At 38.6% G+C, this 25,436-nt stretch overlaps 1 protein-coding gene across 1 annotated transcript; it reads left to right on the forward strand.

Annotated features, from left to right (window-relative positions):
* The first annotated feature begins 1,096 nt into the window (after nucleotides 1–1,096).
* Nucleotides 1,097–23,094, forward strand: LOC125879536 (deleted in malignant brain tumors 1 protein-like). Its single transcript, XM_049561476.1, has 4 exons — nucleotides 1,097–1,157; nucleotides 12,613–12,648; nucleotides 15,910–16,224; nucleotides 22,760–23,094. Exons 1-4 carry the CDS (start codon nucleotides 1,115–1,117, stop codon nucleotides 23,092–23,094), a joined length of 729 nt encoding a protein of 242 aa, XP_049417433.1. The 5' UTR covers nucleotides 1,097–1,114.
* The last annotated feature ends 2,342 nt before the right edge of the window (nucleotides 23,095–25,436 follow it).

Consider the following 25,436-nt stretch of genomic DNA (forward strand, 5'->3'; position numbering starts at 1 on the left):
AAGAGGAAGTCTTCTAGGAAGGACCAGGGTATGAAGTTTTTCAAGTGCACATGGGGCTTTGGGGAGAAAAGTACGGCAGCAGGCTGGCACCAAAACCAACCACTGAGGGAGCGAGCCCAGAGCACAGTTCTGTGGCAACAGAGAAGCGTGAATCCTCACTGGACACAATGTAAAACCCCATAAATCTTTTTATTTAATTCTATTTTCCCCACTTTTTAATTATTGTTAAGTGGTAGCTGACACCATTTGTGGGCAACCCCCAAAACCACTGGAGGGGATGCTCATCCTCACCAGTAGCCTTCAGTTGTGTGGTTTTGGTGAAAATCTGTATTACTGTAATCCATTGTGCAGCAACAACCACGCTTAAAGGGATAGTGCACCCCAAAAGTGAAAATTCAGCCATTATCTACTCTCCCATATGCCGAGGGAGGCTCAGGTGAAGTTTTAGAGTCCTCACATCCCTTGCAGAGATCCCAGGGGAGAGGGGGTAGCAAAACATCTCCACCTAATGGAGGCTTAAGGCGCCCCAGATTCAAACGTCCAAAAACACACAATTGAAACCACAAAATATCTCCCCGATGTAAAAAGTTGTTTGGAAAAACGTCATTTGAACTCTGTTTTAGCCTCAGTGTAGCCTGTAGCTCTAACTGCCTCTCTGTGCACCACGCCCATGTGTGCACGCTTGCGTGCGAGACCAGCGAAAGCGCGTGAACACATGAACGCGGTGCCCATGTCTCACAGTCTCGCGTAAGCGCACACACGCGAGCGCGGTGTACAGGGAGGCAATATCTGAATATTTTGACTTTATTGTCATAGATTTACTACTTTATTCTTGTAGTCTAACATATTTTTTTTCTTTAACACGCCCCTGATCCTCATTTGTAATGATACATGTTGTGGTTTGGTGCTGCAGCTTTTTTTACTTTGCATTGTATGGTTAACACTGTGGCACAAGCTAAAAAAAAAGTGCCACACAATAAAGAGGAAGTCTTTTTGGAGATCCGGGTGTTACATTTTTCTGTGCATGAAATCATGTGCGTGCATTTTTTTAGTTCAGTTTTGTGTCGTCTGTTCTGTCACTGATAAATGATACACAGCAGCCTGTGTGTCAGCGATGGGGAATATACAACAGAGAAAGCTTCGCTATTTTATCCTGGGTAAGATAAACATTTCAACATTTTATTAGGAAAGCAGCTTTTGTATTTGTTTGTTTTTGTATTTTTGTAAATTATCTTGTATATCTTTGTATATTATATTTTATTGTATAGCACAGAAATTACATGTAAAACACTCATTTTTCAGTGTAAAGATCTTTCTCCTTATTTGCTAATCAGCATAATCTGCGCACTTAAATCAATACCATCATCAACCTTGTTAATCTCCCACAAACAAATGTAACTGCCTCATCTCCAGCAGAGTGTCAACAGTTCCTCATTTTCTTAATCAATAAGATAAATAGCATCAGAGCATGAATAACACCTCCAGCAACTTCAGTGGATATCCTCAGCTCTTATTTTGAATTATTAAATTGTTTTATTGTCATGTTGAATTTGTGGCAAAGAACTTTGGGGTAACTGATCACCACCTATCCTTTGAACCGAGCACCAGAAAAATAATCGAAGACTATTTTAATGGATTACAAATCATCTCCAAGACAAGACACAAGTGCTCGATTTTAATGACACAGGAAAGTCATACATACTTTGATACAGCCTGTTCTCACTCCCAACTTGTCAAATACCACCACTTTGACAATGAATGCACCAAGACACAGCAGCCTAAAATTGTTATAGCTTGAGTATGAATAAGTCAATAAGTCATTTATTCCATTGAAATATCATTGATGTATTATAGAAAAGTGATTTATCTTTTTATAAATGACAAAAGGCACATCTGCCTCATTTTTGCTGTGGTATCGTGATACTACTCAGAACCATGATATTTTCACTGGTATCACACAGTGGTTCCCAATATTGGTACTGTGACAACACTAATCTGGAGAGAGTATGAGAGTGGGAGAGACTGTGTGGATGTGTGTGTGGAGAGAGTGGGAGAGGGAGAGACTGTGGGTGTGTGTATCTCTATTCATGGTTATTCATTTGTGTGTGAGATAAATAAATCTGGCTTTGAAAATTGGAAATGTATGGATTTTGATTTTATGTCATTTCGTGTTTCGTGTGAGAGAGGGAGTGCATTTGTAAGCACATGTGTATGATGTGGCTCTTTGTACTACCACGGTAATTTTTGTGGCTCTTGGTCTCTGACTGGTTGGCCACCCCTGGTTTACAGCCATGTATCCACCACGTAAACTGACGATATGCAGCATGTCTACAAGACCTCCAAACAGAAATTCCACATTCATTTACTCTCTTCACAACATATGAAAATAGTTTGTGGTGTTGGTGTTTGGATTAAAGGTTACCTATTGGTGACCCGGTTCTGATTCGGTAGTCCAGCACTCTCCCGGTCACGGAGACTGACGAGGGCAGCCCACAGCACGTCTCGGTTAAGACAAACTGCCCCAAACCCGTAAGCATCTTGTCAGTGTGTTTTACTGTGTATCACAACATATAAAGCATACGACAGTGGTGGATGCTAATCTCTGAGATCACTGATAATGGATGACATTTTACGGTACCTTGAACAGCTGCAGACAAAAACTGAAGCTCCTGACAACACACGCTCTCTCGCTCGGTTGTCATGGAGATGCAGTTTCCGCACTGACACCAGCTGTTTTGTCCCACTCGCACCTCATGTCTCTGTTCGTCTACTATGTCTTTGTGTTCTTCGTGTATATTTTCTGTGTTGTCCTCCTCGCTAGCTTGTGGCTCGGGTTCAAATTGAAACGGCTGAATAGTTGACATTTTTCGCACAGTTACCAAGAAGTTGTCAGAAACAGTGGATGCAACCATTTGATGACGTCAAATGACGTCATCAAATGGCGACCTACGAGTGAAATTATATTTTCTTTTTTTTAAAAAACAAAGACTTCTACAATGTTATTTATATCAAATTAATATAACGGACACTAATATTGATGATATAAGGCCTACAAGTCTTCATAGTCAGGGTTCCTTTTTACACTTTAATCCGGACTTTCGGTACACGATGAGCTGAGAGAGTGCGTGTGTTGGTAGCTCTCACAGGCATTTGTTTAAAACTAATTTTTTAAACAAAGACAGACAACTCAGATTAATAATAACCATCCAAATCATCGAAAGTTGCAGAAATATTTCGCAGGCTCACTCGTTGGGTTATATTTGGACCGACAATGCCGAGAGGCAAGAAAGCGGAGCAGGAGACAAACCTCGGTGAAGCCCCAGGTGTGTTTGAGGACAAAAACCCAGACCTGATGAAGCAGACCCCGGGGAACAAAGAGATACTCACTGCAATAGCAACTTTGCAGGTTGAACTGGCCAGGATGAAATCGGAAATCTGTAATAAGATTGATGAGAAGATTGCTGTGAAATAACCACATTAAAAGCAGAAAATGATTCGGCCATCAACATCTTAAGAGTCCGAATGGAATCCCAGGACGCAAAAGTTCAGGGGCTAGCTGAAGCAACGACTTCCACCTCAGACACCGTGGTGGAGTTGGAGAAAAAAGTCAGTCATCTCTCCCTCCACGTTGAACAGCTAACGGAGAAATGCCTGGATCTGGAGGGACGCTCGAAAAGGCAAAACCTGAGAATCTCCGGGGTGAAAGATGGAAAAGAAACGAGGCAGAAAACAAGGGACTTTGTACCACAGTTATTCAAAGATGTGCTGGGTATGGCAGAAACTCCAGTGATCGACCGAGCCCATAGAGCTTTACGAATAAGGCCAGGTGAAGTTGGACCACCACGACATCTAATAGTGAGAATACACTACTGCCATACTCTCGAGGAGATACTAAAGAAAGTTGCCAACAACAGGAATTTGAAACATGGAGATGACCGGATTCAGATATTTCGAGACCTGCCACAAACTGTGGTTAAACGCCATGCTGCTTTTACGGAAGCAGCAGGAATCTACCACGAGAAAAGCCAGGGGTGAAATTCGGGCTTCTATATCCATCCAAACTGAGAGTGACACACAACGGAACGGAGACAGTGTTTACTGACCCAGAGAAGGCCCACAGATATGCGGTGCAAAAGTTTGGGCCCTGACAGGATCTTCTTCAGAGCAGAGGGAATTGGTCCCTAACGTAAGACTCATTAACTGCCACCTGCTACTTGGTTTGAGCAATTGAGTCCTTATAATGTAATATGTGAGCTTTGTGCATTTCTTTATGAACAGTAAGACCAGTTTTTCTATGGAGTTGCTCAAGTTGTCGACCTTTGGCTTTCATGGACCGGAGTTCAGGGATAAACCAGGGGGCAGTTTGTGAGAAGGTAACAGACCGAGTTTTCACTGGAGCAAGACAGTTGAGAATGTTGTTTAAACCATTGTTATTTTGAGTAACCAGATCATTAGGGGTGGAAAAACAGTCTGGAATCAAGATATTGTCAATAGAAGAGGAGAGGAGAAGAGGAGAGGGTATCCATATTATGACATCTATTGCATGTCTGTCCGGCCTGGAAGAGGGATCCCTCCTCAGTTGCTCTTCCTGAGGTTTCTACCATTTTTTTTCCCCGTTAAAGGGTTTTTTTTGGGGGAGTTTTTCCTTATCTGCTGCGAGGGTCATAAGGACAGAGGGATGTCGTATGCTGTAAAGCCCTGTGAGGCAAATTGTGATTTGTGATATTGGGCTTTATAAATAAAATTGATTGATTGATTGATTGATATTAATGTCCTTAATATTCTGAAATGAGATGAGGCGTGGTGTATTGGTGATGGAGAGACAGAGGGTGACATTGAATGAGAGGAGGAAATGGTCAGTTTTATGGAGTTCATCAGCTGTGCAGTTGGAGGGGGTGAGACCAGAACAGCAGATTTTGGCCCAATCCCAATTCCTATCTTAACCCTCAGTCTTAATTTTCAAGCTCAGTCTCACTAGCCCTCAAAACCAAGTGTTAAGGGCTATCTTGTGACTTTAAAATGGGACACCCCTGAAAGGCAAATACGTCTTAAGACTGTCGGGGGCAGCAATATGCCAAAACTCCGTCCAGTCTGTCAATTCAAAGAAGAAGAAATATATGTCTTCAGTAGTCGTCGATAAAAAGACGTGACAAAACCGAAAAGCAAGGACACGGTGACACGGCCCTGCCACGGCAGCCGCCTGTGGGCAAACAAATCAATCTCCAGCGTGCCGCTGTCCAGCAACCTCGAATCTGTAGGGGAGGGGGGGTGGACACGACTTGCGGCAGTATTTTGAATTTGAGTGCAGTAACCATTTTGGCCACATTCTTCCATACAGCGCCTTTAAATTGTTTACACATTTTCAGAGTCTTTACAGCTTTGGAGTTTGTGGAGTGCTTAATGGTTTCTAAGTATTGCTGCATTTCATTCATAAAAATTTTGAACAAGGGTTTTCTGTTACAAAATTTACTCTTAGATAATAGATAGATTAATGATTAATTGTTTCTGTTTTGAAATGCTGACATCATAAAATCCAAACAGCACATCTTTGTACAGCAGTGAAAATAGAACATAAATGTTGCAACGACTATACTCGACAAAATCTTTCCAAAAAGTGAGAGTATAGGGGCAGCAAAACAAATGTACAGTTACCAAACAACAATCTTCGACAATGCCGTCTTCAGCTGTGCTGATTTCATATTGAAACAGAATGCTTGATCACTAGGGGAACAGTTGCCGTTGTGACTGAGAATTATGTTATGAATATGAACAGTTCACAAGTTACAAATTACTCACTCCCATAGTTTTTTTGGAGCCTGCTTGCTTTTTGTAAACTTGTCTTCATTGGTGGCCCTGAAATGAATCAGGGCTTGTGTTTTGTCTGGTGGCCCTGAAATGGAACAGAGATAACAACATTACTTTCTCTTATTTTTTATTTTTTTGGGCTACCTGTCAGATATTCGTTATTAGTTTAGTTTCATGCAGTATTGCAAGTATCACAATGAATACTGTAGTTAGCATCCAGCAGAACTGGTGAGGCTTTTTACACAGTCACACAAGTGTTATCTGGTGACTTTCATCCACGTTAACGTTTCACTCTTTGGGTTATAAGTTGATATTCAACCAAATAATCTGTACCACAATAGGCGACGTAACTTATTCAGCGGAAAGTCACCAGATAATACGGTCACTAACGTTAACCTGCAGCTGTAACGTTACCAGCTGCAGACTCTACGACTACAGGAGATGAGACCGTCCGGTCATCTTACAAAAATGTTGATGCAAATATTTCACGTATATTAAAACAACTTAACAACTACATTATCACTGAGAAAAATGACTTTTTGTAACTAAATGACAGCATACTCGGTTATCAGAGAACCAGGGTTACGTGCGGCGGGGCAGGCAAGCCGTCGCCTGCAACCAAAAATATATGTGTTACGCTACAAAGAGGTCTATAGTCCATAAAATGATGTTAAACTAAGATAATGCAATGGTTATCATAATTTTAAAACTATTAACAAGGAAAATGCTCACATTGATAACTTTTGCTTGTCGCCACCATCTTGCAATTGACTGAACCGTCTGTACTCGGCTGGGTTCGGCCGGGTTTGGCTGAGCTCGGCGGATGATACGCAAAGGATTTTGGGATAGCACTTATTGCCAAGGGTGGTCCTGGAAAATCTTAAAAGTGAGGGCCATACAGCCCTTATTCTTGACTCTCAACTCAACACTCTGAGAATCGGGACAGCACTAGCACTTCGGGGGAGCGCGGATTTTTGAGACTGAGGGTTAAGATTGAGGGTTAAGATAGGAATTGGGATTGGGCCTTGTGGGACAGATGGGAACAGGTTCCAGGTGCTTACGGCTGCATGGGCTCCTCCTCCTCCTGCCCCGCCTGTCTGGGGCGTGTCTCTGGCTCTCTGGGGGTGCCGGCCATTGCCGCCCCGGGTCCCTGGGCCTGCGTGGTGTCCTGTGGCCTCTGCGGCTCCCTGGTCTTGGGGTCTGGGCGCTCCTGCGGTCTTGGGGTGCCATACCGCCCCCCTTCCCCCGCAGGGCTGGCCCTGGACCCTGGTGATGGTTTTCATAAACACACTGGGAGGGTTCAAATACACGCATGCATGTTCGATACTTCAGCTCCATGACGCATAGCAAAGAACCGATGGGATCACTTAAAAGGGGCCCACTTGCTTCTCGAACCTACCACACTGCGCTGGCAACTCTTCTCTACAATCGGGCTTTCCCCCTCCACCAAGACTCTCACATTCTTGGTGTTCAGTTTAGACTTCTCTTTTGTTTTTGTTTTTCAGTACAGTATAGTAGACATGTATATGTTTATTTTTGATAATCTGCATGGAGCACAACCACCTCAAGGCCACAATACATCAGCTACACTGCCTGTTTCTCCTCTGTTTTTTTTTTTTGTTTATTTGTTTGTTTGTTTTTCCTCCTTCTTCTCTGCATGCACTATCACTATACAACTCAGGACTTAAGCACCTGCCCCCTCCCCCTTGCTTGTTTCCTTACTTCCCCCTTGACACACTTTGGTGTATCACGGCCCTCTCTGACTCATATTACTCATTTTTCCAATAAAGGCTGTTAGGCTAGTCTCCAGGGAGGGCGGGTGACGGTCACAACCACGCATTATGGGTATAAAATACTTGACTGCAAGATTAACAGTGCATCAATCTTCACAAGAAGCTTACACCCTTTTGTGGCGCTAAGCTATGAAGACCAATGCAGACAAGTTGTGAAAAAGAGAAAGAAAAAAAAAAAAAGGAATTGGGATTGGGCCTAAGTCCAGAGTATGACCTTTAGTATGATGAGTGGGAAAATCAATGAATTGATGGAATCCAAAACTCTCGAGGCATGATGAAAAGTCTCTGGTGAAAGGAAGATTACTATTGTCCATATGAATGTTGAAGTCCCCCAACAATATTACATTTGGAGAGAGAGAGTGGATAGATGGGTGAGTAGAGTAGCAAAGTCATTTAAAAAGTCATTGTGTGGCTTAGGGGGGCGGTAAACTGTAGTGATGATGGTGGGAGTGGGTCCAGACAGTTTACACACTATGCATTCCAATGAGCTGAAGGCAGGCATGGACACAGGTAGGACTTTCCATGCCACGCGGTGAATTATCACGAGAACTCCTCCGCGACCTGAGCAATGAGGTTGACAGTTGTAAACAAACCCAGGAGGAGTGGAATTGTTGAGTTGTGAAAAGTCGTTGGGTTGTTGCCAACAGAGAAAATCAAACTTACAGTGAGTGAGGAGGTCCTGGATGAGATGTCCCTTGCTCGTGAGTGAGCGGATGTTGAGCAGCCCGAAGTTGACAGTGGTATTGTCATGGTTGAGGGTAGCGTTAGCCGACCGAGCTAGGTGGGCTAACTCGCTGTGGTCAACAACCCGGCCGGCGTTCCTGGGAAGATGATGAGTGGTGGACCAGAAGGATTTTATTGCTTTGAGTTGTTGAGATGGAAATTCCGGCGAGACCCTCGGTGGATGTACCTCCGGCGAGGCAGGAGAGCAATGTGCGGGTGGAGGTGCAGCGTTGCCAGCGGAGGCTCAGACAGGTGACAGTAGAGCCGGAGGAGCTCAGCAGGCATATACTGTAGTAGACCAGACATGGGTTGATGGAGGAGAGACAAGAGAGCCCAGCAGACCAGACATAAATCTTACTGGCCCACATTGTGGTCTACGACCGCCAGATGGGGTCGTGAAGCCGGGTGAACAGGTGGTGAAGTGGCAAACAGATAACTTTAGACTAATGTTAGCCCGCTCACACACAAACACACAGGAGTAGCAAACTAATCATTGATTATCCAAGGATAATGAAAGGTTTACTCTCATTTGAACGTTATTGCACAGTCCATTAGGCCGTAAAACCATAAAAACACTTTAAAAATTACCAGTGAGTAGCAGCAGCAAGGCGCGCCAGTGTCCACTCAACCAGAAGTTCATATACTCAACTGAGTATATGTTGAACACGGACCAAAAAATTCTAACTAAAACTTTAGCACAAAGACTTTGTGTTTAAATGGGTAAACTTGTACATAAAGACCAAACAGGTTTTATTTCTGGAAGGAGTTCCTCTCTTAATTTTAGGCACCTTTTTAACATCATACATTCACAGAGAATTCCAAAGGATTTAATAATTTTGAGCCTAGATGCTGAAAAAGCATTCGATCAAGTTTAATGGCCTTACCTCTATGCAGTCCTTGAAAAATTTCAGATGGGTGATAGGTTCATAGCTTGGATTAAGTTACTGTATAGTAATCCTACTGCAAGGACACATCAAACATTAACTGCTCAGTTTAAATTATGTAGAGGTACTGGACAGGGGTGCACACTTAGCCCTTTATTATTTGCTTTAGTGATGGAGCCACTTGCAGAGACCATTCGATGCCATCCAGATATACATGGTTATGACATGGAACATACTGTAAACAAGATATCACTGTTCGCGGATGATATTTTGTTATATGTATCTCAACCGAAAAACTACAATACCCTCAATATTATCCGTAATTAATTCATTTGGTATTTTTTCTGGATATAGACTTAATTGGTGTAAAAGTCTGCTGATGCCTATACAAATGGAGGATTATGGTTGGCTCAAATCACTTCCATTTAAAATAACAACAGGAAAATTCACTTACTTGGGAATTGTGATTACTAAACAGTATGATTCATTATTTAAGGCAAACTTTCTTCCATTACTAGATAAACTTAAGGACAATATTCAGTTTTGGAGGACACTTCCAATTTCATTAGTAGGGAGGATAAATACAATTAAAATGGTTTTTCTTCCACAACTACTTTATTATGTTTTTATTTTGCTGTTTTTACTATAATATTGTTGTACCTATTTGTTGTGAAGCTTCAAATGTGAAGCACTTTGAGCTGCATTTTATGTATGAAAGGTGCTATACAAATAAAGTTGTTATTATTATTATTATTATTACTATCTCCTCCAAAACATACCAATTTTTTTTTTAAAACAAATCTTTCTTTAAGAGGATACATCCAATAATTCTTCCCTTTATATGGAACTGTAAATCCCATAGAATTGAGAAAGAACATCTCTGCAAGCATAAGCTCCATGGAGGACTTGCTCTGCCTAATTTTATGTATTATTACTGGGCTTCAATTATCCGTCTTATTGCATCTTGGTTAGATGATACTGCTCTGCTTTCAGACCAACTGGAGATGGAACGTGAGGCCTGTCTGCTATACTCTTTCGGTGCAATTATTCTATCTCCACTTCCTCCTGATAAAACATACTATAAATATAATCCCATGATACATAATATGGGGTCTGCCCATTTTTCCGTAAGCCCATTGGTTCGACATCCCATTGTTCCAACCATATTAAACCCATTGGTCCGAAGTCCCGTTGTTCCGAAATCATCATGATGCCCTGTGGTTAAGGTCTGGTTAGGTTTAGGCACAAAAAACACTTGGGTAGGGTTAGGAAAAGATCATAGTGTGGGTTAAAATGAAAAAGAAAGTGACAAACACATAAGCCATGAGCCTGCTCCACCTCAAGCCTTTCCCAGCTGACCCAGAGCCGGTCGCGGCGCACCATCAAGGCAGAAATACGCCTGCCAGGAGCTGTTCAGCACTGCGGAGAGGTCCCCACACAACCCGGACCCCAGAGTTAATAACAAGAGGTTATGGTGTTTCATTCTCTCCTCTCTATGACACTTGTATCTCGACCAGCAGCCTACTTTTGTTGCGTTGCTGATCCTCTATGGTACACAAATACAGTAATAATCACATATCGGAACAATGGGACGTCAGACTAATGAGAGGTCGGAACAATGCTACGGCACCCATAATACAGTGAAGACCTGGAAACAGATATCAAAATACTTTAAACTAAGAAAAATGTCCTTTCGGTTGCCGATATCAGCAAATCCCTCTTTCAGTCCATCTAGTTCAGACAGGTCCTTCAGCATCTGGAAAGAGCTGGGGATACGTAATATAGGAGACTTGTAATATAAACGGCACTTTTGCATCCTTCTCTCAACTTCAATAGAAATATCATCTGCTGCAAAATCAACAATTCAGATTCTTTCAAATTAGAGATTATGTGAAAGTACATCTTCCCCAGTTCATAAATGCCAAACCAGATAAATTGGATGAATGTTTGAAAGGGTCTTCTGGGGTTCAATCAACAATATCATTTATTTACAATACATTACAAGATATGAGTTGCTCATCTACAATCGCTGTGAAAACAGAGTGGGAAAAAGAACAAGGTATCCAAATAGAAGACAACATATGGAATGAGAGTCTGGCCTACATTCATACTTGCTCGATAAACGCACGCCACTGTTTAATACAGTTTAAAATTATACGTAGATTGCATTACTCTAAGAAAAAGTTGCATAAAATATTTCTGGAGGTTTCTCCAGTGTGTGAGAAATGTAAGTCAGAAGAAGGTAACTTACTGCACAGTTTTGCTCTCTGTCATAAAATACAAACTTACTGGATTGAGATCTTTATTTTTTTCAAAGATATTAAAGCGTTCAGATAGACCCAAATAATTTTGGGCATATCGACAGAGATTAAAAGGTTGAAACCGGCACAAGAAAGACTTTTGTCATATGGACTCATTATAGCTCAGAAACTGCTCTTGTTGTACTGGAAAAAGGAAGCTGCCGCAACATTGAAGTTATGGCTCACAGAACTGACCGATACACTTCATCTAGAAAAAATCCGATTTATTATTAAAGATAAACTAAATGAATTTGAAGAAATCTGGCAACCTTTAATCTCATACCTTACAGGAAATAAAAAGGAAAACAAATTTTAACTGCAGTCTGAGACAGGGCGGGGAGAGGTGGGAGGGGCTGATAGGGGTGTGAAGGAAGTTTGTTATGACCTGTGGGTCTGCTTTTTGGTGTATTTTCCTTTATATGATGTTGTTGTTGTTGTTGTTTCGTGTTTCTGTTTTGCTTGTTTGCAAGAACATTTTTAGGTGACATACAAGTATCACCAATTAATGTTTCCTTATTGTCCTCTTGTGTTTGCTTGTTTGTTTGTTTGTATGGGAAGGGAAAAAAAGAAGCATGGCAAAAGCAGTCTTATTTGAGGTTGGCAGGGGATTTTGCGCTCTGATGTGAAACAGTGTGATGTAAAGCCACTTTAAATTATGTACAAATGTTGTGATACCTCCATGAATGCTTCAAATAAATTATTTGAAACACATAAACACTTTAACTATCTGCCTTTCAACGTGCTACCTCAACGACTAATGTACAGTTTTAGCCAACTAACTCTCCCACGATTGGCAATGGTAGGCTACTACTGTACTTTCAATAAAGCAGTTGTACTGTCAAATTCACAAAAACTCTGTCTGAATACATTGCTCTTCTTAATGGGTTCAGTTGACTATTTAATCTACAATTTCCTATGACCTGTATCGCAAACACACACCATGTGAAACTGTACGTGGGCAACTGCGCACTCAATGGGTATGGACTAGTTATTATTATCATTATTATTATTATTAATAATAATAGTAGTACTAGTCATTCTATTTTTGCACTTGTCAGCTAACTGAATGTTATAAGTCATATTATTCTTTTCTGTTCTCTCCTATAGTCTCTCTATGTTTGACCTCTACTCCACCTGCTGCAGGTCAGTCCATTCTCCTGTGTGATGCATAAAAACCTTTTAGTTTTCAATTTAAAGTCTTTGTAAATGTTAAAATATTGTATGTAATGTTTATGTGCCTAATAGATGGTCAGATCAGACTGGCTGGGTCTGGGTCTACTCGCTGTGCTGGGAGAGTTGAAATCTATTACAACACCACCTGGGGAACAGTCTGTGATGACGATTGGGACTTAACTGATGCTGGCGTGGTGTGCAGACAGATGCACTGTGGTACAGCACTGTCTGCCTCTCAGTCGGCTCACTTTGGTGAAGGAACTGGTCAAATCTGGCTTGATGATGTGGGCTGTTCAGGAAGTGAAAGGTCTATAACTGAGTGTCAACACAATGGATTTGGGACACACAACTGTGGACACAGTGAGGATGCTGGTGTGGTGTGTTCAGGTGAGAAAACCTTTGGATAAAGTGTTTTCAATAAAATGTATCCTTTTCTGTATATTTGAACAGCTCTGTCCTTTAGTCTTTGTGGCTTGTCATGAGCTGCTCAGATGCAGCACTGGAAAAGACCTGGTCACCACACACTGCAGCACGCTTTTAGAACTGAAGAACAGAGTAACAAAAGGGAAACGCCCCCACATTTTTATACTTTATTGTCAGAGTGCCAAAGTTTACATAGTTTTACATTTACTTACATGATTTTGCTATTTACAGCATTCTTACAATATATATTTTTGTGTGTGAGTGAAAATAATAATAATAATAATAACAACAACAACAACAACAACAATAATAATAATGATAATAATAATGATAATAATGTATGATGCATGGTAATGCATGATAATGCTCATACATGCCCATCCACAAAAAAAAAAAGGTTCAGGGCTGAGTCTTTTGATATTATTCAATTGTATCAATTGCAGTCATTATACTTAAACCATTTATTCCATCATTTAAAATATTCCAGTTCTTGATTCCTGATTCTATAAGTTATCCTTTCCATTTCTGAGATGTTGTTTGCATTTATCTTCCAGCTGTTAAATGAAGGTGGGGTAGATTTTAACCAGTTCCTTGTTATCGGCTTCATAGCTGCAATTCTAAGTATCCTATATAAGTATCTGTCTATTTCTGATGTGAGTTCAGGTGGTGATATACCTAAAATAATACACTTTGATTTGAATGTCCGTTGAATTTGGAATGTTTTCATGATTGAAATTATAATTAATTGCCACAACGTTTTTAGTATTGGGCAGAAAAAGAAGATATGTGAGTGATTTGCATTCTTTTCACAGCTTCTCCGACAGTCCGGTTTAATGGATATTGTAAATTTTGATTTCATTATTGATGTGATAAAGAATCTTGTGTATATTTTCCTTGCATACTCCTCCAGTATCTAGGATTTGTTGTTTTATGTATTGCTTTGTATACGTTTTCCCAATCTTCCTCTTTTATCTGTCCATATAGTTCTGAGTTCCACTTTATTCTAATCATATCTTGTGTATCAATGTTGTCTTCTAGTATTTTATATATTTTAGAGAGGATGTTCTTGGTCTTTGTGTTATAGGTTTTTTTGCATCCTTCTCTCAACTTCAATAGAAATATCATCTGCTGCAAAATCAACAATTCAGATTCTTTCAAATTAGAGATTATGTGAAAGCACATCTTCCCCAGTTCATAAATGCCAAACCAGATAAATTGGATGAATGTTTGAAAGGGTCTTCTAGGGTTCAATCAACAATATCATTTATTTACAATACATTACAAGATATGAGTTGCTCATCTACAATCGCTGTGAAAACAGAGTGGGAAAAGAACAAGGTATCCAAATAGAAGACAACATATGGAATGAGAGTCTGGCCTACATTCATACTTGCTCGATAAGCGCCACTGTTTAATACAGTTTAAAATTATACGTAGATTGCATTACTCTAAGAAAAAGTTGCATAAAATATTTCTGGAGGTTTCTCCAGTGTGAGAAATGTAAGTCAGAAGAAGGTAACTTACTGCACAGTTTTGCTCTCTGTCATAAAATACAAACTTACTGGATTGAGATCTTTATTTTTTTTTCAAAGATATTAAACGTTCAGATAGACCCAAATAATTTTGGGCATATCGACAGAGATTAAAAGGTTGACACCGGCACAAGAAAGACTTTTGTCATATGGACTCATTATAGCTCAGAAACTGCTCTTGTTGTACTGGAAAAAGGCTGCACATTGAAGTTATGGCTCACAGAACTGACGATACACTTCATCTAGAAAAATCCGATTTATTATTAAAGATAAACTAAATGAATTTGAAGAAATCTTGCAACCTTTAATTTAATACATTACAGGAATTAAAACGTAAAACAAATTTTAACTGCAGACGGAGACAGGTTGTGGAGATGTGGGAGGGGTTGATAGGGGTGTGAAGGAAGTTTGTTATGACCTGTGGGTCTGCTTTTTGGTGTATTTTCCTTTATATGATGTTGTTGTTGTTGTTTCGTGTTTCTGTTTTGCTTGTTTGCAAGAACATTTTTAGGTGACATACAAGTATCACCAATTAATGTTTCCTTATTTTCCTCTTGTGTTTGCTTGTTTGTTTGTTTGTATGGGAAGGGAAAAAAAGAAGCATGGCAAAAGCAGTCTTATTTGAGGTTGGCAGGGGATTTTGCGCTCTGATGTGAAACAGTGTGATGTAAAGCCACTTTAAATTATGTACAAATGTTGTGATACCTCCATGAATGCTTCAAATAAATTATTTGAAACACATAAACACTTTAACTATCTGCCTTTCAACGTGCTACCTCAACGACTAATGTACAGTTTTAGCCAACTAACTCTCCCACGATTGGCAATGGTAGGCTACTACTGTACTTTCAATAAAGCAGTTGTACTGTCAAATTCACAAAAACTCTGTCTGAATACATTGCTCTTCTTAATGGGTTCAGTTGACTATTTAATCTGCAATTTCCTATGACCTGTATCCCAAACACACACCATGTGAATCTGTACGAGGGCAACTGCGCACTCAATGGGTATGGACTAGTTATTATTATCATTATTATTATTATTAATAATAATAGTAGTACTAGTCATTCTATTTTTGCACTTGTCAGCTAACTGAATGTTATAAGTCATATTATTCTTTTCTGTTCTCTCCTATTGTCTCTCTATGTTTGACCTCTACTCCACCTGCTGCAGGTCAGTCCATTCTCCTGTGTGATGCATAAAAAACCTTTTAGTTTTCAATTTAAAGTCTTTGTAAATGTTAAAATATTGTATGTAATGTTTATGTGCCTAATAGATGGTCAGATCAGACTGGCTGGGTCTGGGTCTACTCGCTGTGCTGGGAGAGTTGAAATCTATTACAACACCACCTGGGGAACAGTCTGTGATGACGATTGGGACTTAACTGATGCTGGCGTGGTGTGCAGACAGATGCACTGTGGTACAGCACTGTCTGCCTCTCAGTCGGCTCACTTTGGTGAAGGAACTGGTCAAATCTGGCTTGATGATGTGGGCTGTTCAGGAAGTGAAAGGTCTATAACTGAGTGTCAACACAGGGGATTTGGGACACACAACTGTGGACATGGTGAGGATGCTGGTGTGGTGTGTTCAGGTGAGAAAACCTTTGGATAAAGTGTTTTCAATAAAATGTATCCTTTTCTGTATATTTGAACAGCTCTGTCCTTTAGTCTTTGTGGCTTGTCATGAGCTGCTCAGATGCAGCACTGGAAAAGACCTGGTCACCACACACTGCAGCACGCTTTTAGAACTGAAGAACAGAGTAACAAAAGGGAAACGCCCCCACATTTTTATACTTTATTGTCAGAGTGCCAAAGTTTACATAGTTTTACATTTACTTACATGATTTTGCTATTTACAGCATTCTTACAATATATATTTTTGTGTGTGAGTGAAAATAATAATAATAACAACAACAACAACAACAACAACAATAATAATAATGATGATAATAATAATAATAATAATAATAATAATGTATGATGCATGGTAATGCATGATAATGCTCATACATGCCCATCCACAAAAAAAAAAAGGTTCAGGGCTGAGTCTTTTGATATTATTCAATTGTATCAATTGCAGTCATTATACTTAAACCATTTATTCCATCATTTAAAATATTCCAGTTCTTGATTCCTGATTCTATAAGTTATCCTTTCCATTTCTGAGATGTTGTTTGCATTTATCTTCCAGCTGTTTAATGAAGGTGGGGTAGATTTTAACCAGTTCCTTGTTATCGGCTTCATAGCTGCAATTCTAAGTATCCTATATAAGTATCTGTCTATTTCTGATGTGAGTTCAGGTGGTGATATACCTAAAATAATACACTTTGATTTGAATGTCCGTTGAATTTGGAATGTTTTCATGATTGAAATTATAATTAATTGCCACAACGTTTTTAGTATTGGGCAGAAAAAGAAGATATGTGAGTGATTTGCATTCTTTTCACCGCAGCTTCTCCGACAGTCCGGTTTAATGGATATTGTAAATTTTGATTTCATTATTGATGTGATAAAGAATCTTGTGTATATTTTCCTTGCATACTCCCTCCAGTATCTAGGATTTGTTGTTTTATGTATTGCTTTGTATACGTTTTCCCAATCTTCCTCTTTTATCTGTCCATATAGTTCTGAGTTCCACTTTATTCTAATCATATCTTGTGTATCAATGTTGTCTTCTAGTATTTTATATATTTTAGAGAGGATGTTCTTGGTCTTTGTGTTATAGGTTTTTTTGCATCCTTCTCTCAACTTCAATAGAAATATCATCCGCTGCAAAATCAACAATTCAGATTCTTTCAAATTAGAGATTATGTGAAAGTACATCTTCCCCAGTTCATAAATGCCAAACCAGATAAATTGGATGAATGTTTGAAAGGGTCTTCTAGGGTTCAATCAACAATATCATTTATTTACAATACATTACAAGATATGAGTTGCTCATCTACAATCGCTGTGAAAACAGAGTGGGAAAAGAACAAGGTATCCAAATAGAAGACAACATATGGAATGAGAGTCTGGCCTACATTCATACTTGCTCGATAAGCGCATACGCCACTGTTTAATACAGTTTAAAATTATACGTAGATTGCATTACTCTAAGAAAAAGTTGCATAAAATATTTCTGGAGGTTTCTCCAGTGTGTGAGAAATGTAAGTCAGAAGAAGGTAACTTACTGCACAGTTTTGCTCTCTGTCATAAAATACAAACTTACTGGATTGAGATCTTTATTTTTTTTTCAAAGATATTAAACGTTCAGATAGACCCAAATAATTTTGGGCATATCAACAGAGATTAAAAGGTTGAAACCGGCACAAGAAAGACTTTTGTCATATGGACTCATTATAGCTCAGAAACTGCTCTTGTTGTACTGGAAAAAGGAAGCTGCCGCAACATTGAAGTTATGGCTCACAGAACTGACCGATACACTTCATCTAGAAAAAATCCGATTTATTATTAAAGATAAACTAAATGAATTTGAAGAAATCTGGCAACCTTTAATCTCATACCTTACAGGAAATAAAAAGGAAAACAAATTTTAACTGCAGTCTGAGACAGGGTGGGGAGAGGTGGGAGGGGTTGATAGGGGTGTGAAGGAAGTTTGTTATGACCTGTGGGTCTGCTTTTTGGTGTATTTTCCTTTATATGATGTTGTTGTTGTTGTTGTTTCGTGTTTCTGTTTTGCTTGTTTGCAAGAACATTTTTAGGTGACATACAAGTATCACCAATTAATGTTTCCTTATTTTCCTCTTGTGTTTGCTTGTTTGTTTGTTTGTATGGGAAGGGAAAAAAAGAAGCATGGCAAAAGCAGTCTTATTTGAGGTTGGCAGGGGATTTTGCGCTCTGATGTGAAACAGTGTGATGTAAAGCCACTTTAAATTATGTACAAATGTTGTGATACCTCCATGAATGCTTCAAATAAATTATTTGAAACACATAAACACTTTAACTATCTGCCTTTCAACATGCTACCTCAACGACTAATGTACAGTTTTAGCCAACTAACTCTCCCACGATTGGCAATGGTAGGCTACTACTGTACTTTCAATAAAGCAGTTGTACTGTCAAATTCACAAAAACTCTGTCTGAATACATTGCTCTTCTTAATGGGTTCAGTTGACTATTTAATCTGCAATTTCCTATGACCTGTATCCCAAACACACACCATGTGAATCTGTACGTGGGCAACTGCGCACTCAATGGGTATGGACTAGTTATTATTATCATTATTATTATTATTAATAATAATAGTAGTACTAGTCATTCTATTTTTGCACTTGTCAGCTAACTGAATGTTATAAGTCATATTATTCTTTTCTGTTCTCTCCTATTGTCTCTCTATGTTTGACCTCTACTCCACCTGCTGCAGGTCAGTCCATTCTCCTGTGTGATGCATAAATACCTTTTAGTTTTCAGTTTAAAGTCTTTGTAAATGTTAAAATATTGTATGTAATGTTTATGTGCCTAATAGATGGTCAGATCAGACTGGCTGGGTCTGGGTCTACTCGCTGTGCTGGGAGAGTTGAAATCTATTACAACACCACCTGGGGAACAGTCTGTGATGACGATTGGGACTTAACTGATGCTGGCGTGGTGTGCAGACAGATGCACTGTGGTACAGCACTGTCTGCCTCTCAGTCGGCTCACTTTGGTGAAGGAACTGGTCAAATCTGGCTTGATGATGTGGGCTGTTCAGGAAGTGAAAGGTCTCTAACTCAGTGTCAACACAGGGGATTTGGGACACACAACTGTGGACATGGTGAGGATGCTGGTGTGGTGTGTTCAGGTGAGAAAACCTTTGGATAAAGTGTTTTCAATAAAATGTATCCTTTTCTGTATATTTGAACAGCTCTGTCCTTTAGTCTTTGTGGCTTGTCATGAGCTGCTCAGATGCAGCACTGGAAAAGACCTGGTCACCACACACTGCAGCACGCTTTTAGAACTGAAGAACAGAGTAACAAAAGGGAAACGCCCCCACATTTTTATACTTTATTGTCAGAGTGCCAAAGTTTACATAGTTTTACATTTACTTACATGATTTTGCTATTTACAGCATTCTTACAATATATATTTTTGTGTGTGAGTGAAAATAATAATAATAACAACAACAACAACAACAACAACAACAATAATAATAATGATGATAATAATAATAATAATAATAATAATAATAATAATAATAATGTATGATGCATGGTAATGCATGATAATGCTCATACATGCCCATCCACAAAAAAAAAAAAAAAAGGTTCAGGGCTGAGTCTTTTGATATTATTCAATTGTATCAATTGCAGTCATTATACTTAAACCATTTATTCCATCATTTAAAATATTCCAGTTCTTGATTCCTGATTCTATAAGTTATCCTTTCCATTTCTGAGATGTTGTTTGCATTTATCTTCCAGCTGTTTAATGAAGGTGGGGTAGATTTTAACCAGTTCCTTGTTATCGGCTTCATAGCTGCAATTCTAAGTATCCTATATAAGTATCTGTCTATTTCTGATGTGAGTTCAGGTGGTGATATACCTAAAATAATACACTTTGATTTGAATGTCCGTTGAATTTGGAATGTTTTCATGATTGAAATTATAATTAATTGCCACAACGTTTTTAGTATTGGGCAGAAAAAGAAGATATGTGAGTGATTTGCATTCTTTTCACCGCAGCTTCTCCGACAGTCCGGTTTAATGGATATTGTAAATTTTGATTTCATTATTGATGTGATAAAGAATCTTGTGTATATTTTCCTTGCATACTCCCTCCAGTATCTAGGATTTGTTGTTTTATGTATTGCTTTGTATACGTTTTCCCAATCTTCCTCTTTTATCTGTCCATATAGTTCTGAGTTCCACTTTATTCTAATCATATCTTGTGTATCAATGTTGTCTTCTAGTATTTTATATATTTTAGAGAGGATGTTCTTGGTCTTTGTGTTATAGGTTTTTTTGCATCCTTCTCTCAACTTCAATAGAAATATCATCTGCTGCAAAATCAACAATTCAGATTCTTTCAAATTAGAGATTATGTGAAAGTACATCTTCCCCAGTTCATAAATGCCAAACCAGATAAATTGGATGAATGTTTGAAAGGGTCTTCTAGGGTTCAATCAACAATATCATTTATTTACAATACATTACAAGATATGAGTTGCTCATCTACAATCGCTGTGAAAACAGAGTGGGAAAAAGAACAAGGTATCCAAATAGAAGACAACATATGGAATGAGAGTCTGGCCTACATTCATACTTGCTCGATAAACGCACGCCACTGTTTAATACAGTTTAAAATTATACGTAGATTGCATTACTCTAAGAAAAAGTTGCATAAAATATTTCTGGAGGTTTCTCCAGTGTGTGAGAAATGTAAGTCAGAAGAAGGTAACTTACTGCACAGTTTTGCTCTCTGTCATAAAATACAAACTTACTGGATTGAGATCTTTATTTTTTTTTCAAAGATATTAAACGTTCAGATAGACCCAAATAATTTTGGGCATATCGACAGAGATTAAAAGGTTGAAACCGGCACAAGAAAGACTTTTGTCATATGGACTCATTATAGCTCAGAAACTGCTCTTGTTGTACTGGAAAAAGGAAGCTGCCGCAACATTGAAGTTATGGCTCACAGAACTGACCGATACACTTCATCTAGAAAAAATCCGATTTATTATTAAAGATAAACTAAATGAATTTGAAGAAATCTGGCAACCTTTAATCTCATACCTTACAGGAAATAAAAAGGAAAACAAATTTTAACTGCAGTCTGAGACAGGGTGGGGAGGGGTGGGAGGGGCTGATAGGGGTGTGAAGGAAGTTTGTTATGACCTGTGGGTCTGCTTTTTGGTGTATTTTCCTTTATATGATGTTGTTGTTGTTGTTGTTTCGTGTTTCTGTTTTGCTTGTTTGCAAGAACATTTTTAGGTGACATACAAGTATCACCAATTAATGTTTCCTTATTGTCCTCTTGTGTTTGCTTGTTTGTTTGTTTGTATGGGAAGGGAAAAAGAAGCATGGCAAAAGCAGTCTTATTTGAGGTTGGCAGGGGATTTTGCGCTCTGATGTGAAACAGTGTGATGTAAAGCCACTTTAAATTATGTACAAATGTTGTGATACCTCCATGAATGCTTCAAATAAATTATTTGAAACACATAAACACTTTAACTATCTGCCTTTCAACGTGCTACCTCAACGACTAATGTACAGTTTTAGCCAACTAACTCTCCCACGATTGGCAATGGTAGGCTACTACTGTACTTTCAATAAAGCAGTTGTACTGTCAAATTCACAAAAACTCTGTCTGAATACATTGCTCTTCTTAATGGGTTCAGTTGACTATTTAATCTGCAATTTCCTATGACCTGTATCCCAAACACACACCATGTGAAACTGTACGTGGGCAACTGCGCACTCAATGGGTATGGACTAGTTATTATTATTATTATTATTATTATTATTATTATTATTATCATCATTCATTCATTCATTCATCTTCTAACCGCTTCATCCTCTTGAGGGTCGCGGGGGGGCTGGAGCCTATCCCAGCTGACATCGGGCGAGAGGCAGGGTACACCCTGGACAGGTCGCCAGACTATCGCAGGGCTGACACATAGAGACAAACAACCATTCACACTCACATTCACACCTATGGACAATTTAGAGTTATCAATTAACCTAGTCCCCAATCTGCATGTCTTTGGACTGTGGGAGGAAGCCGGAGTGCCCGGAGAGAACCCACGCTGACATGGGGAGAACATGCAAACTCCGCACAGAAGGGCTCCCACACCCGGGATCGAACTAGCAACCCTCTTGCTGTGAGGCGAGAGTGCTAACCACCACACCACCGTGCCGCCCTATTACTATTATTATTATTATTATTATTATTATTATTAATGATAATAATAATAATAATAATAGTAGTACTCGTCATTCTATTTTTGCACTTGTCAGCTAACTGAATGTTATAAGTCATATTATTCTTTTCTGTTCTCTCCTATTGTCTCTCTATGTTTGACCTCTACTCCACCTGCTGCAGGTCAGTCCATTCTCCTGTGTGATGCATAAATACCTTTTAGTTTTCAGTTTAAAGTCTTTGTAAATGTTAAAATATTGTATGTAATGTTTATGTGTCTGATAGATGGTCAGATCAGACTGGCTGGGTCTGGGTCTACTCGCTGTGCTGGGAGAGTTGAAATCTATTACAACACCACCTGGGGAACAGTCTGTGATGACGATTGGGACTTAACTGATGCTGGCGTGGTGTGCAGACAGATGCACTGTGGTACAGCACTGTCTGCCTCTCAGTCGGCCCACTTTGGTGAAGGAACTGATCAAATCTGGCTTGATGATGTGGGCTGTTCAGGAAGTGAAAGGTCTCTAACTGAGTGTCAGCACAATGGATTTGGGACACACAACTGTGGACACAGTGAGGATGCTGGTGTGGTGTGTTCAGGTGAGAAAACCTTTGGATAAAGTGTTTTCAATAAAATGTATCCTTTTCTGTATATTTGAACAGCTCTGTCCTTTAGTCTTTGTGGCTTGTCATGAGCTGCTCAGATGCAGCACTGGAAAAGACCTGGTCACCACACACTGCAGCACGCTTTTAGAACTGAAGAACAGAGTAACAAAAGGGAAACGCCCCCACATTTTTATACTTTATTGTCAGAGTGCCAAAGTTTACATAGTTTTACATTTACTTACACGATTTTGCTATTTACAGCATTCTTACAATATATACATATATATACATATATATATATTTGTGTGTGAGTGAAAATAATAATAATAATAATGATAATAATGTATGATGCATGGTAATGCATGATTATGCTCATACATGCCCATCCACAAAAAAAAAAAAAAAAAAGGTTCAGGGCTGAGTCTTTTGATATTATTCAATTGTATCAATTGCAGTCATTATACTTAAACCATTTATTCCATCATTTAAAATATTCCAGTTCTTGATTCCTGATTCTATAAGTTATCCTTTCCATTTCTGAGATGTTGTTTGCATTTATCTTCCAGCTGTTTAATGAAGGTGGGGTAGATTTTAACCAGTTCCTTGTTATCGGCTTCATAGCTGCAATTCTAAGTATCCTATATAAGTATCTGTCTATTTCTGATGTGAGTTCAGGTGGTGATATACCTAAAATAATACACTTTGATTTGAATGTCCATTGAATTTGGAATGTTTTCATGATTGAAATTATAATTAATTGCCACAACGTTTTTAGTATTGGGCAGAAAAAGAAGATATGTGAGTGATTTGCATTCTTTTCACCGCAGCTTCTCCGACAGTCCAGTTTAATGGATATTGTAAATTTTGATTTCATTATTGATGTGATAAAGAATCTTGTGTATATTTTCCTTGCATACTCCCTCCAGTATCTAGGATTTGTTGTTTTATGTATTGCTTTGTATACGTTTTCCCAATCTTCCTCTTTTATCTGTCCATATAGTTCTGAGTTCCACTTTATTCTAATCATATCTTGTGTATCAATGTTGTCTTCTAGTATTTTATATATTTTAGAGAGGATGTTCTTGGTCTTTGTGTTATAGTTTTTTTATCATAAATGTAATTGGGGGTGCTGGCCTCGGTTATTCTCTCTTCTCTGAAAATTGTTGACATAGTTTCTAAGTTATAGATATTTATAGAAATTGGACTGGGCTAAATCAAATTTATTTGATATAGCTTCAAAGGTATTAACAGTATTCTTGATTAATAATTGCGAGTATATTTGCAGTCCCTTTGATGACCAGATTTTTAATATATTATCCATTTTGTTTGGTTTAAATTGGGGGTCAGATGCCATTTCCCTAAGGTAAAACAAGTCATTATGAATCCTTTGTTTTTTTACAAATTTGTTTCCAGCTATATAGTGTTGTTGATCCATCTATTTTGTCCTTTCAATTGTGCCATATCTTTTTTAAAGGGTAAAGTCTTAATTGAGATTGGAGCCAGCTACTTTTCGATCATAAGCCATTTAGCTTTTGTGCCATCATTAGTCCATTTCATTATATTACTTATTTGTGTCGCATAAAAATAATTCTGTAAGCCTGGGAGTGCTAATCCACCATGTTCTTTAGATTTTACTAATGTTTTGACTTTGACCCTTGTTTTTTGTTATTCCAAAAAAAATTAATTATCATTCCATTCCATCTCTTAAAACTTTGTGGAGGGATTGGAACTGATAGGGCATGAAAGAGGAAGAGGAACTGCGGGAGGACCATCATTTTTACTGTATCTATTCTACTAAAAATAGAATCTGGTATTGTTTTCCATCTGGTCAGGTGTTGCTTAATTTTTTTCTTTAAATTCTGATAATTAACTTCATAGATTTTATTTAGGTCTGTATGGATTGTTATTCCTGTACTTTGGTTCCACGAGTCATCCGTTAGTTGTTTACCTATACATATAGACTCACATTTACTTTCGTTAATTTTATATCCTGAATGCTCACTATATTCTTTTATTGTTTTAATAAGTTCTGGAAGTGAAGTTTCAGGTGTAGTCAGATAAAGTATAATGTCATCTGCATAAAGTGCTAGTTTATGACATTCCTGGCCTATAAGTAAACCCTTTATTTCATCCTGCTGTCTGATTGCTTCTGCAAGAGGTTCCATACATAGATTAAAAATTGATGCGGACAGTGGATCTCCTTGTCTGGTTCCTTTATGTAGCCTATATGAAAGCATCTTGATAGGGTGCCATTAACTCTTACTTGAGCAACTGGGTTTTTGTTCATTGATTTTCACCATGAAATAAAGGTTGGATGGAAACCAAATGCTTTAAATGTTGTAAAGATATATGGCCA

This window comes from Epinephelus fuscoguttatus, linkage group LG19 (genome assembly GCF_011397635.1).
Source record: "Epinephelus fuscoguttatus linkage group LG19, E.fuscoguttatus.final_Chr_v1".
NCBI lineage: Eukaryota > Metazoa > Chordata > Actinopteri > Perciformes > Serranidae > Epinephelus > Epinephelus fuscoguttatus.